General features: G+C 28.3%; 2 protein-coding genes across 2 annotated transcripts; one reads left to right on the top strand and one right to left on the bottom strand.

The window, feature by feature from the left end:
• Window positions 1–7,761: 7,761 nt before the first annotated feature.
• Window positions 7,762–11,789, top strand: LOC124921519 (meiotic recombination protein DMC1 homolog). The gene is made up of 15 exons (XM_047462193.1): window positions 7,762–7,770; window positions 8,653–8,770; window positions 9,214–9,305; window positions 9,375–9,446; window positions 9,538–9,576; window positions 9,709–9,766; window positions 9,854–9,899; window positions 10,001–10,046; window positions 10,392–10,453; window positions 10,550–10,616; window positions 10,693–10,785; window positions 10,879–10,947; window positions 11,027–11,105; window positions 11,185–11,351; window positions 11,444–11,789. The coding sequence occupies exons 1-15, from the start codon at window positions 7,762–7,764 to the stop codon at window positions 11,486–11,488; spliced, it is 1,062 nt and encodes a 353-aa protein (XP_047318149.1). The 3' UTR covers window positions 11,489–11,789.
• LOC124920955 (transmembrane emp24 domain-containing protein p24beta3-like) lies at window positions 11,676–12,838 on the bottom strand. The gene is made up of 4 exons (XM_047461546.1): window positions 12,557–12,838; window positions 12,262–12,448; window positions 12,070–12,177; window positions 11,676–11,991 (listed from the first exon to the last, which is right to left on the bottom strand). Exons 1-4 carry the CDS (start codon window positions 12,764–12,766, stop codon window positions 11,858–11,860), a joined length of 639 nt encoding a protein of 212 aa, XP_047317502.1. The 5' UTR covers window positions 12,767–12,838; the 3' UTR covers window positions 11,676–11,857.
• Between the last annotated feature and the right edge of the window lie 978 nt (window positions 12,839–13,816).

The raw sequence follows: 13,816 nt of genomic DNA, 5'->3' as shown, positions 1-13,816 counted from the left end.
TGAAGACTATGTTATATTAGAGCAATTCTTTGTCTTTTGTATTGACCACCTTTCAAACCATTTTAACTGTTGTACCCAACTTTCCTTCCTATTCCCAATCTAATTTCTCCTATACTATTAATTATTTTATTTTATAAATATATAATATATATAGATATATATAATTATAATTATAATTATAATAATGATACTAATGCTTAAAGTAACACCACCGTATATTTTTATAAGTCTATCAAATATTTTTTTATCTCTCCAATCTCATATGTCTTTCCTTCTCTTTCTTTCTCTTTCTCTTCTTAATTAAATTTTATTTTTTCATTATATATAATATATATATATCTAAAAAAATTATTTATATTAATATTAATTCAAGATATAAATAAATATTATTTTTAGAAATGTTCCTATATTTATTTGTTAGTTATATATATTATATTATTTTTCATCATAATTTTATATAAATAAATTTTATCTTTTATCATATTTTTCTCTCTTATATATATATATATATATATATATATAAATAAATAATTTTTTATGTTAACAAAAAATTAACTAATTGGTAATAAATATTTAATACAAATATATATACATACACAAAATAATAAAATTATTTCAACAATCATAAGTGATCCAGCAGTTTAAGTGTTACATTTCATGTTTAAAACTAGGGTTCGAATCCCAATACATGCAAATTTATAGGTCTCTGAAAGTGTGAGATCAAATTAGTGGTTGGTTTAGAGAGCATTTCAAAGTGTGAGGTCACGAGTTGGAGGTCGGGTGGTGGGTGGTTGTCGATTGTGAGGTCGGAATTAATGAGTGGTATAACGAGCATTTGGAAGTGTGAGGTCACGAGATGGAGGTCGGGTGATGGATGAATTGTCGAGTGTAAGATCGGAATTAGTAGTTAGTATGACGAGCATTTGAAAGTGTGAGGTCACGAGATGGAGGTCGGGTGGTGGGTGATTTGTTAAGTGATGTCGGAATTAGTGGTTGGTTTGACGAGTATTTGAAAGTGTGAGGTTACGAGATGAATGTATGTTAATATTTTAAGTTTAAGATTAAACTTAAATTTTACAAACTAAAACTATATATAATTATAGTAATTGGTAATAAATATTTGATATAAAATATATATATATACATACATAAAATAATAAAATTATTTCAACAATCATAAGTGATCTAGTGGTTTAATTGTTTACATTTCATGTTTAAGACCATTTATATTTTCAAGTATGTATTATTGACTATAATATATGATGGCGCAACTTTTAAACAAATGATAGGTCTCTAAAAGTGTGAGATCGGAATTAGTGGTTGCTTTGGCGAGCATTTGAAAGTGTTAGGTCACGAATTAGAGGTCGGGTGGTGGGTGGTTTGTCGAGTGTGAGGTCTGAATTAGTATTGGTATGACGAGAATTTAGAAGTTGTGAGGTCACGAGATGGAGGTCGAGTGGTGAGTGGTTTGTCGAGTGTGAGGTCGGAATTAGTGGTTAGTGTAACGAGCATTTGAAAGTGTGAGGTCATGAGATGGAGGTCGGGTGGTGGGTGGTTTGTCAAGTCTGAGGTCGGAATTAGTGATCGGTGTGACGAACATTTGAAAGTTTGAGGTCACGAGATCGAGGTCAGAATTAGTGGTTGGTATGACGATCATTTGAAAGTGTGAGGTCACGAGATGGAGGTTAGGTGATGGGTGGTTTGTCGAGTGTGAGGTCGGAATTAGTGGTTGGTTTGACGAAATTTGAAAGTGTGACGTCACGAGATGGAGGTCGGGTGATGGGTGATTTGTTGAGTGAGGTCGAAATTAGTGGTTGGTTAGACGAACATTTTGAAAGTGTGAGGTCACGAGATGGAGGTCGGGTGGTGGATGGTTATTCGAGTGTGAGGTCGAAATTAGTGGTTTATTTGGCGATCATTTAAAAGTGTGAGGCCACGAGATGAATGTATGTTAATATTAAGTTTAAGATTAAACTTAAATTTTACAAACTAAAACTATATATAATGATGTTTAAAGTCAACAAACACCACATTAATCCACATCATCATTTTTATAATCCACGTCATCAAGGTATTTACACTCTCTTTCTAATTAAATTTTGTTTTTCATTACCACATTTTTATTATATAGTATATATATCCTTATCATAATATTTTTCAAGATATAAACAAATTTTTTTTTTTATATAAATGCACCACTTTATGATTTTTATATTTATTTAGTTTATTTACATTTATAAACAATTTTTTTTATAAATGCTCTTACATTTATAATTTTATATTTATTTGTTACTTTATAGATATATTATATTATTTTTCATTATTAATTTTATATAAATAAATTTTATCTTTATCATACGATTTTTTCTCTCATCATATATATATATATAATATTTTCTTTATGAGTATAAATAATTTTTATGTTAATATATAAAATTACTAATCGGTAATAAATATTAAATACAAATTATATATACATACACAAAATAATAAAATTATTTCAACAATCATAAGTGGTTTAGCGGTTTAAGTGTTTACATTTCATGCTTAAGACAAGGTTCAAATCCTAATACATGCAAATTTATATTTTCAAGTATGTATTATTCACTATAATATATGATGGCGCAACTTTTAAACAAATGATAGGTCTCTAAAAGTGTGAGGTCGGAATTAGTGGTTAGTTTGGCGAGCATTTGAAAGTGTGAGGTCACGAGTTGGAGGTCGGATGGTGGGTGATTTGTTGAATGTGAGGTCGGAATTAGTGGTTGGTATGACAAGCATTTAAAAGTGTGAGGTCACGAGATGGAGGTCGAGTGGTGGGTGGTTTGTTGTGAGGTCGTAATTAGTGGTTGGTATGACGAGCATTTGAAAGTGTGAGGTCACGAGATGGAGGTCGGGTGGTGGTGGTTTGTCAAGTGTGAGGTCAGAATTAATGGTTGGTATGACGAGCATTTGAAAGTGTGATGTCACAACATGGAGGTCGGAATTAGTGGTTGGTATGACGAGCATTTGAAAGTGTGAGGTCGGGTGATGGGTTGTTTGTCGAGTGTGAGGTCGAAATTAGTGGTTGGTTTGACGAACATTTGAAAGTGTAAGGTCACGACGGGTGGTGGATGATTTGTCGAGTGAGGTCAGAATTAGTGGTTAGTCAAACGAGCATTTGAAAGTGTGATGTCACGAGATGAAGGTCAGGTGTTGGAAAGTTATTCGAGTGTGAGGTCGGAAATTAGTGATTGTTTGGCGAACATTTGAAAGTTTGAGGTCACGAGATGAATGTATGTTAATATTAAAATTAAATTTAAATTTTACAAATTAAAACTAATTTTAAATTAATTAAATTTAAATAATATTAAATTTATTTAAAATATTTATGAATAAATAATGTTTTTTTATATATTTTTATCCGTGCTTTCATGTTAGTTAAAATTAATAAGCCATATATTTTATTTTAAGCCATATATTTTATTTTACTTTATTTTATAAACATAATATATATAATTAAAATTAAACCTTCTAAATTAAATAATTCAAATAAATAATATACACTAAATAAAATATATTACATAAACCTTTAATATTATATATTAAAATAAAATTTATTATATAAATATTAAAATAATATATATTTTATTTTTACTTAATTTTATATATAAATATAATATATAATTAAAATTAAACATATTAAATTAAATAATCTAAATAAATATTATGATTTAAAATAAAATACCCAAAATAAACCTTAAATAAATTAAAATAAACTAAACCTTACCATTATCAATTTTATTTTGAGGTTTATATAACTCATTTTATTTTTAATATATAATAATTAATCAACTTATCATAGGTATCACTCCTCCCTAACCAGATCTCTCCGTCCAAATAAAACACTTTAAATAAATAAAAATCATAATTCATTAATATATTAGCTTTTAAACATTATCCTTTAGTATTTTGTTAAATATTTTATTGGAAAAAAGCTTACTTAGACGTATGTACTTGTACAACTAGCTCACTTAGACGTATTTACTAATAAAATGTCATTCAAACATATGTACTATCAAAATTTGGCTCATTTAGCCTCTTTTAGTAACCATGATTAACCTTTATTTTTAAATTTATATATTTATTAATTAAATATTAATATATTTTCTCTCTCTTCTTTTCATTAATTAAATTAGGTAATTTATTTTATTTTTAAATTTTTTATTATTTTAATATTAATTTCTCTTTTATATTTCATTTTTTTTATTAGTTTTTTTATTTTTTATATTTCTTAAATTCTTGTTTTATTGTAATATTTTTTTAAGGGTTTTTTCTTATTTATTTTAATATAATTAAAATGAAAAAGGGTTTTTTCTTATTTATTTTAATATAATTAAAATAAAAAAGGATTTTTTTCTTATTTAGTTTAATATAAATAAAAATGAAATTAATAATTTTTTATTTAATTTTTATTCACGACTTATATTAGTAGTAAATGAATTGTTTTATCTAATATTTGATTATTATTCTTTGGTGTTTGATGAATGAGTTTTTATTATTATTCAATTCTTAATTATTAATTAATTTATTTTTGTGTTGAAGGATTTTTATTGTTGAAAGAATTTTCATTGTTATATTCAATTATTGGGATCAAACAATTTTAAAATAATTAATAATTAATGTGAATATAAAAAAAATATATAAAAAAGAAGAAGAAATATAGAGTTAAAATAATTAATAATGAATGCTCATATATATAAAATAAAATTAAAATAATCAATCATAAATACTCATATATAAATAATAAAAAAATTATAAAAAAGATAAAAATATAAGTGGAATTTATTTAGCTATTTTTTATTTTTTTAGAATTTATTTCAAATATTCAGAATTAATTAAATTGGAATTCGACATTGTTTTCAATTCAATTATTTATTTTTATTTCCGTACCATTAGTTGTATAATTATTGTTTAAAGAGTAAAAGTTTTTTCCACGAAATTATTTTCTAATTATAGATTTGAGGTAAGAAAGTAGTGTCTACAGTAATCAAATAATCTTTATTATATCAAACAAGCTGTTAATTGTTCAAATAGTTTAATAAAACAAATGATGATAATAAGGTGTTAGTTTGATTAAAGTTAATTATTATTATTGTGAGAAATTTATTTCTCTTTTTTAATTAGGGATGAAAAAAATTATCGAATTATAAGTATATCAAAAATACAGTACGTAATATATCAAAAATATCGATATTTTTGATATACCGAAAAAATGTAAGGTATGATACCGATACCAAAATTATTGATAAGGTAAAAATATGATATTTTTAAATTTTGGTATATCGAGGTATACCGAATAACAAAATAATATTTATAAATTAAAATTACATATTATATAATACATATAAGGAAATAAATAAATTTGATATTAATTTAATTACATAATCATAATTTTTGAAAATCAAATCAAAATATAATTATATTACACCCGAACCTGGGTGATCTATCAATGATCAGAATGAAGTTTGGGTGAAATTAAGTGGAGGTCCGAACCAACTGATGTTGGACTAGCTTAGTAATTTTAAACTTAAAAGGTCCAAAAACAACTCAGAACAGAAAGTGCGACTGATCCCCGTAAAAGGAAGAAGGTTTTAGGAAATCCCCACAGAATGCGCTATAAGGAAGAAGCCCCTTTGACAACTATACAGGGCAAGGCAGGCCTCGAGGGTTGGGAGGCCCAATGCAAATTTAAATCTTGTGCCCCTAAAATTAAAATAAATATAATAGTTGTACATTTTATCAAAAACATATTAAATATAAAAATTAAAATATATATAGCTAGATTATTGATTTTAAAAAAGAAAAAAAATACATATGGTGGTAGATATTGATATGTTTTTGATGATTTTGAAGCTTTTTTTAATAATATTTGTGATATATTGTGTATGATTTTCTATAATGAAAAAAATATGATACATATTTTAAATTGAGAAGAGATTATGAAGATAAACATAAAAATAAGAACAAATAAAAAAAAATTAAAAGCATGAAAGTGTAAGGATAAAAAACTTTAAAATATTAGAGATGAAAAGACGGATACAATATATAAATAATATAATTATGATTAGTGATGTAAAAGAATTATAATAGAGATGGATAAAAAATAAGTATAATATTAAGGATAAAAAAATACTATAAAAAATAAAAAATCTGTTTATATATAAATAAAAAAATTAATATATTATTATATTAAATATAATATGGAGAGAGAAAATAAATTAATATATTATATATATGATATATAGAGTAATAAGTAATATATTATTATATAATATGGGAAGATAAAAAAAATATTTTTATATATAATATAGAGAAAGTTAAAGTATTATAAAGAAATAAATATATAAAATAGATACTTTATTAACCTTTTTTTAAGTAATTATTTTTTAATTTAAACATATAAATTTATATTAACATTATTGGCTTGCAAATTATTTTTTTATAAGGAGTGAAGTACATGTAGAGAAATTTTATTATTTTTTTTTAATTTCATCTTTCTCTCATTTATTTTTTTCTTTCAAATTCACTCCTCAATTATTTCTCAAAAAATATATTAATTTATCAAAAACAAAAAGGCATAGGAATTATTTCAAATTAATTTATTTATGATTCTATCTAAATGAAAAAACGAAAATCGATAACTGAACTGATAACTTATCAGTTTCATTTTACGGTTTATCTGTTCTAGTGGTTCCGGTTAAATTATTTTAACTATTAAACGTTTCGGTTTTTGGATAAACTATTTTTCTATCGATAATTTTAAATGCATTTTTAGTTATTTTGGTATTACAAGTATAACTAAAAGTGATTTTTAATTTATAAATTTTATTTTTAATTATTAATTTGGTTATATATATATATATTAATTTTATATTTTTTATATTTTAAAAATATATTATTATTTATATAATTAAAATGATAATATTATACATAATCTCATATGTATATTTGAGACTTTTAATACTAATAGCATTATCTATATAATCACAATATTACCAACTTGTTCTTTTCTAGGTTTGCCACAATTTAAATGTTAAAGAATCTCTAAATAAACTCTTTTTTTTTTGTTAGTGTGAATATTCTATTTTATAATATTTGTTACATTTTAATTATCAACTTATTAAAGGAGGAAGTAAATTAGAGGATATTATAATTCATAATGAAGAGGTATTTATTATTATTTTTATTTTTATTTTTTTGGTTAAGTTTGTTTGATTATAAATTTATAATTATTTTGTGTTACTATTTGATTGTGCAACTTTTTCGCCTCATAGTCCTATGGGTGAGAAAACTGAAAATTTAATGAGTCCCACACACTATATTGATAGTACACTATATTTTTTTTAATTAAACAAAAATATTTTCTTTATAAATGAAATTGATGTGCCTAACATTGATTGTCTATATAAAATCACTAGTAATACACAATTGAACATCATTAACACTTTGATCTTTGATGTTTTTAATGTAGTAAAAATTGACATTATTAATTATATGACAAAAAAGGTAAGAAGATTTTTTATTTCTCATCTATTTATTTGCTTATTATCTAAGACTCCATTTCATTTTTTTTATTCTGAATTGTTAATTAACTTAATTTTACAATTTGGATTTCATCTTGATGAAATTAAATATTTGATTTAATGAGTCATCAATGAAACTTTTTTTCTCTTAATACAACTCTAGATTCAAAACATTTAGTCGACTCATTTAACAATTATGATATTTGTAAGTTTGTAACGATATTTTATTCTTATAATTTCACAAATCAAGACATCATTGTTTTAGAGTATAAATTAGTACATTAAAAACTTTATGTGAGGCAAAATTTGAAGTTTCTATTGTTGAGGTGCGTGAAAATTTTTATCAAAAGTAGACGATCAAAATCTTACGTTAGTTTGGCTAAATTGATTTATCTTGGATTGACATTATATTTTTATACTGTTATTATTGAGCGAACATTTTCAGCCTTAAAACATGTAAATACGACACTTCGCAATAAAATGGAGGATAATTTTCTAACCCTCTATATTCAACATAATTTAGTTAAGAATATGAATATAAATTCTATTAGTGATAAATTTTATGATTTAAACTATTGTAGAACTTAATTTATTTGAATTCTTCACCTACTCTTTCATTCAACTTATTTACTAAAACATTTTCAATAAATATTTTGGTATTTTGTTTTTTTTGTTGAAGCAGATTTAATGGTAAAAAAAAATATCAAGGAAGTGAATTTCTGCCTCCCAAAGAATAATCGAGGTGTTATCGGTAATAAAAAAAAATTAAAAAAAATAAATAATTGAAACTGTTTCTAAAATGTTTAGGCGGGAAGGGTCCTAACGGACTCCAGTTGTTATTTCGTTAATCGCGGATTCCAGGTTCATTATATAGAATAATTAATAACTGTCATCAAATCCGCCCTTATAAGTAAATCTGTTTCTGCAAATACTGTTATACACGCTTAATCATCGACATTCATAAACTCGTCCATCTCTCTCTAAAGCGGGAAATATTCTCCTCAGTGAAAATGCTAGCGTTCAAGTAAGTTACTATGGCTTCTTCGTTCATCACATACTTTGTTCAACTTTGTAGATTAGCATGTAGCATTTCTCCAATTCTCTACTTGTAATCGGCTTCAGGTCTGAAGAACACAGTCAGCTGCAGCTTGTCGAAAGAGAAGAAATAGAGGACGAAGATGACTTGTTCGAAGCGATTGACAAACGTACTACTCAATTCTCTCGTAATTCAGTCTTCTATGTGTTATTGATTATCTCTTGTTGACATTAATTATGTTCGCTTCGTTGTTAATGAGACTTATGATGTTCGCATAGTGATATATATGAAGAATTTGCTTCCGATTTATATTAGGTTCACTTGTGAATAGTAATTCAGTTTTAATGTTGTTATTCAAAATTATATCAAGTGAATTGAGTTTTAGTTGCTATAGTTTAGATTTCTGTTGATTTGTCACCGTCTATGTGAGTGTGTTTGTGTCTCTCTCATGCGCGACTGCTTGATTTTCCGTTCTGCTGTTTTTGCATTGCATCCTAGACAGGCTTCTTAGTTCTTCTGCTTAAGAAAACTGAGTTGGATGATCAATATGAGGTTACTGCTTTCAACTCTCAACCAGTTTCTGAGAGGTCATTTTGAATGTGATTATGACAGTTACTACTCATGGAGTCAATGCTGGAGATGTGAAGAAGCTCCAGGATGCAGGGATCTATTCATGCAATGGCTTGATGATGCATACAAAGAAGGTACGCACTGTTTCTACTTCGACTTTCTTAATGTTTTTGGACTGTATTAAGTCAATTTTCGTTCCTCAGAGCTTGACTGGAATCAAAGGATTGTCTGAGGCAAAAGTTGATAAAATATGCGAAGCTGCTGAGAAGATTGTGGTTAGAACTTCAATAGCCACTTATATGTATAGACTTATTGATATTGTTATATCTATTCATTCTTTGACATTTTAAACACAATTTGCTTCAGAATTTTGGCTACATTACTGGAAGCGATGCTCTCCTCAGAGTAAGAACTTCTGATCTGTTTCTTCATAACACTACTGCAAGTCCAGGAAAATAATGAACATCTGCGTGTCATCATAACTATGAACTAGAGATTTTTTCTTTTACATTATGTCATATTATATGTGCTATACAGAGGAAAATGGTGGTGCGCATCACAACTGGAAGCCAGGCTCTAGATGAACTACTAGGCGGTACATTTTTGTAGTCCTAATTAATGTTTTGGTTATTTTACTTGCTATTGAAAGTAAATTTCGAACTTCTTGTACCTCTTTGTTCAGGTGGGATTGAAACTCTTTCAATAACTGAAGCTTTTGGGGAATTTCGGTGAGAACAAACAGTATTGACATGTTCCATTAGTTCCACTAGGAACACTACTTGTTTGAAGTAATTTTATCTGATAACTTGATTTTATACATTCATTTCAGGTCTGGAAAGACACAATTAGCACATACTCTATGTGTCTCTACACAGGTTTGACCTTCAGCCAATTTAGAAAGGAGATCGGTTTGTCGATTCAAATCTAATTGCTATAGGCCCAACATAAGGCTCTAGAACTTGTTAGAGAACTAGCTTATATTTTCTCTTCTCCTCAGAACATGTATTCTATTCTGACACATTTGGAATCATCAACTTATTACACTATGTATTGGCATTAAAGATGCTTAATCTGGAATGCAAATGTGCAAATACTGTTATTATGAAATGTCTTTAGAGAGCCATTCCACAGGGTTCAAATTTATGGATCAGCTTACCTAATGATCATAAATATGTGTTTTGACTACAAGCATATAAAGCATTAAATCTCCCTTTCTGCAGCTACCAACAAGCATGAAAGGAGGGAACGGAAAAGTAGCTTATATCGACACTGAAGGAACATTGTATCCTTTTTTCAATTTAATGGTAGGTAGTTTAGTTTTTACCTATAAGTATGTTACCTCAAACTTGTGAGCTCCTGAACTAAATTCTCTCCTAAGCCGTCCTGATCGAATAATCCCAATAGCTGAAAGATTTGGCATGGATGCAGCAGCTGTTCTTGACAATGTGAGGATTACTTTTCCCTTTTGAAACTAATAGTTTTGTAATAAGTGTAAACTGAGGTGATTAATTTTCATGTCAGATCATTTATGCACGAGCATATACATATGAGCATCAGTACAATCTGCTTCTTGGTTTGGCAGCAAAAATGGCTGAGGAACCCTTCAGACTTCTGGTAGGGATTTTTACTGCCCATCATCTCATCCATGCATTTGAATTTCATCAGTTAAACTGAACTTTTTCTCTCAATTGGTGGTGTTCTACTTAGATTGTGGATTCTATCATTGCTCTCTTTCGTGTGGATTTCACTGGAAGAGGAGAACTTGCTGACCGTCAGGTAGTAATAACTAGATATATCTAACAGGCACCTTAATTAATTCATAATAACATCATCTACCTGTGAATTGCCATTTCAGCAAAAACTGGCTCAAATGCTCTCTCGATTGACCAAAATTGCTGCAGAATTTAACGTTGCAGTTTATATGACCAACCAAGGTAAATTTAGTCAGTTCAACGCTACTTTAAAAACCTTGAAAAGCTTACTAACTAACTAATCAATATTGGTTTGATGAAGTTATTGCTGACCCGGGGGGAGGAATGTTCATATCAGATCCAAAGAAGCCAGCAGGAGGTCATGTTCTTGCTCATGCTGCCACAGTTAGGTTAATGTTCAGGAAAGGTAAAGGAGAACAACGCGTCTGCAAGGTCTTTGATGCCCCTAACCTCCCTGAGGCTGAAGCAATATCCTTTTACTCTAGTTCGCTTTTGCTTTTGCTCTTGCTTTGCATGAGAAATACCTGTTTTATTAGTTTCCCTTGACAGAAGACGGGCACGTATTTCAGATAACTTCAGGAGGAATTGCAGATGCAAAGGACTGAAAAGTATGTCTCTAGTTTCTTTTGCTACTTAATGAAATAACTTACTCATATAGAGAGAGACCACCACCACCATATTAGACAGGTCCTAGAGTCTTACTTAAGAGAGCCTGATATAATTTGATTATAGCTATAATCTTGGCTTTCCTTTATGGAACAGATATATGAAATATTATTTTGCTTTCTACCATAATGAAGAAATGATATATCTATCATCTTGGCAATGAATAAACACTGATTCCAAACAACTACAAATTAGTATAATCGACGGAACATTGTGTTATCATGAACATCAGTTAGACAACTATGATCCTTGACAAATTAAAAAAAAAAAAAAAGATCTTCGAGGAAATAATATTGGAGTAAAACGAATCAAACCCTGTTGTAAGCTACGGAATTACTGAATAGGTGCTTTATGTAGATTCCCTGTAGTGCACTTGCAGCGGCTAACATAATGTATTCACCGATGGTATAGGTTAGAACGCGTTTCCTGGTGCTTTCATTCGCTACATACAACAAGCGAAGCAGAGAGTGTTTAAAAAAGAGAGCTAATAATAATAATGAGTTCAATTATAGTTGCTTACTGTGACGATGTCGAGTGTCGCGGGCAGATAGATACTTCTGCTCAGCTCTAACAGATTCTAAAGCTTCCCTTAGCTCAGCAATTTTGACATTGATAGGGTCCAAATGCTCTGCAGAAGAAGCAGAATAGCCACTAGTAAATAAATAAACATTTAAGAAGAATTAGTAAGAAAGAAAGAAGGAAAGAAAGAAACCGTCTTTAGCTAGGTCATGTTGGTTGGTTATGTGGCCAACGTGTATGTAAAAGGAGACAGTCTCTGGAGTGGAATATGAATTATGGAAACAAAATTTGTACATTCCATTTCTTGGAGCCTTGAACTCAAACTTATCCCCAGATGTCCCCTTTAATGTATGGACAACATTACCAGCTGGAGATGTAACCTGTGTATTGTATTGTATTGTATTGAAATTAGTCTATATTGGAGGAGATGGGCAATTGAAGAAGGTAAATTTTAGGTTTAATAAATTAGAAGAAGAGAGAGATCTTACAGTGAAATCAATACCAGGATGATCAGAACCCCAAAAGACATCGTGATCGACAACTACGAAGTTTCCGGAGACGGAATCTCCCTCGTAGAGAACGTATTCATAGACGCACTCATCTTCAATCACAGAGACCGAAAGGGATGATATTTTAGCCACAAAACTCAGCACCAGCATCACCACCACCAGAAAGCTGCATATCTCTCCCCTCTTCATACTTACTACTGCTCGTCTTCAACTTCCAACTTCAAAATCCCTTGGAAGGAAACGAAGCTAAATTTAATGAATGTGCTTGCTCGGAAGAGAAGAGAAGAGAACTAAAATTGTCAAAAACGCTCGAAACCCCCAAATATTCTAAAATTGATCCCTATACTTATCCCTCATATTTCAATCTCACCCTTTCTCTCAAAATAGTACAAATTGTTCCCAAAACCTTTTAAAAAATACTAATATAATATGGTTGGAATTTAGTTAGAATTGATCAAAGAGAATTTTATTTATTTTAGTAACATGCTTTACTAATGTAAAAGTTATCTCTTACCAACTAACTCATTTAAACTCTTGTGCAACATCTTTTTATATAAATAATATATAACATTTAATGATTAGGCATGTTTTTAATTATTCTCAGGATATTCTTTCTTAATCTACTTACCATTTAAGGGTGAGCGAGGATAAATTCAATTCGTATTACCCAACACATATTCAATCCATATTAAATTTAAATTTAGTTAACCTAAATTATTTATTAATATAGATTATTTATTAATATAGGTTGGGTATGAGTTGGGTGGCGGACACATAAATAATTTTTCGGGGGCTAAATTAGTTATACTTGTACTATTTTTTTTCGATTAAATAAATGTATTCACTAATTAAAACTTTACAATGATAATATAAATCGACAAAAATATCTTAATAAACACAATTATAAAGTTATTTTTATCGATGAGTCGGTATAAAGGAAGATAATTGTATTGTACGAGACTTCATTCGTTGAAAATATTGCAATATTTGTTCATTTTTAATTGTTGAAAACATATATTTTTCAACATAAACTACTAAACTATCATTCATCCATTCGTCTCTCATTCGATTAAGCAAATCAGTCTTCACAGTCTTTATTGCAGAAAAAACTCTTTCAATGGATGCAATTGCAACTGGAAAAAATTAAAATCAGCTCTATCAAACGATAAACCAATATAAAGACTAAATGTTTTTTTGTTACGATCACTGTTTGAGCAAGAATTTCCAAGTCTTTAATTG

This window comes from Impatiens glandulifera, chromosome 1 (genome assembly GCF_907164915.1).
Source record: "Impatiens glandulifera chromosome 1, dImpGla2.1, whole genome shotgun sequence".
In the NCBI taxonomy this organism is placed as follows: Eukaryota; Viridiplantae; Streptophyta; class Magnoliopsida; order Ericales; family Balsaminaceae; genus Impatiens; species Impatiens glandulifera.
Note: the sequence above shows the minus strand (reverse complement) of the source record. Positions and strands in the feature narration are given on the sequence as shown.

Coding starts and splice junctions, on each gene's coding strand:
- LOC124921519 (XM_047462193.1), top strand. Junction 10,786..10,878: donor AGGAACCCTTCAGACTTCTG/GTAGGGATTTTT, acceptor TGTTCTACTTAG/ATTGTGGATTCTATCATTGC. Junction 11,106..11,184: donor AGTTTATATGACCAACCAAG/GTAAATTTAGTC, acceptor GGTTTGATGAAG/TTATTGCTGACCCGGGGGGA.
- LOC124920955 (XM_047461546.1), bottom strand. CDS start 12,766: ATGAAGAGGGGAGAGATATGCAGCTTTCTGGTGGTGGTGATGCTGGTG. Junction 12,449..12,556: donor ATCCTGGTATTGATTTCACT/GTAAGATCTCTC, acceptor TACAATACACAG/GTTACATCTCCAGCTGGTAA. Junction 12,178..12,261: donor ACATGACCTAGCTAAAGACG/GTTTCTTTCTTT, acceptor CTTCTTCTGCAG/AGCATTTGGACCCTATCAAT.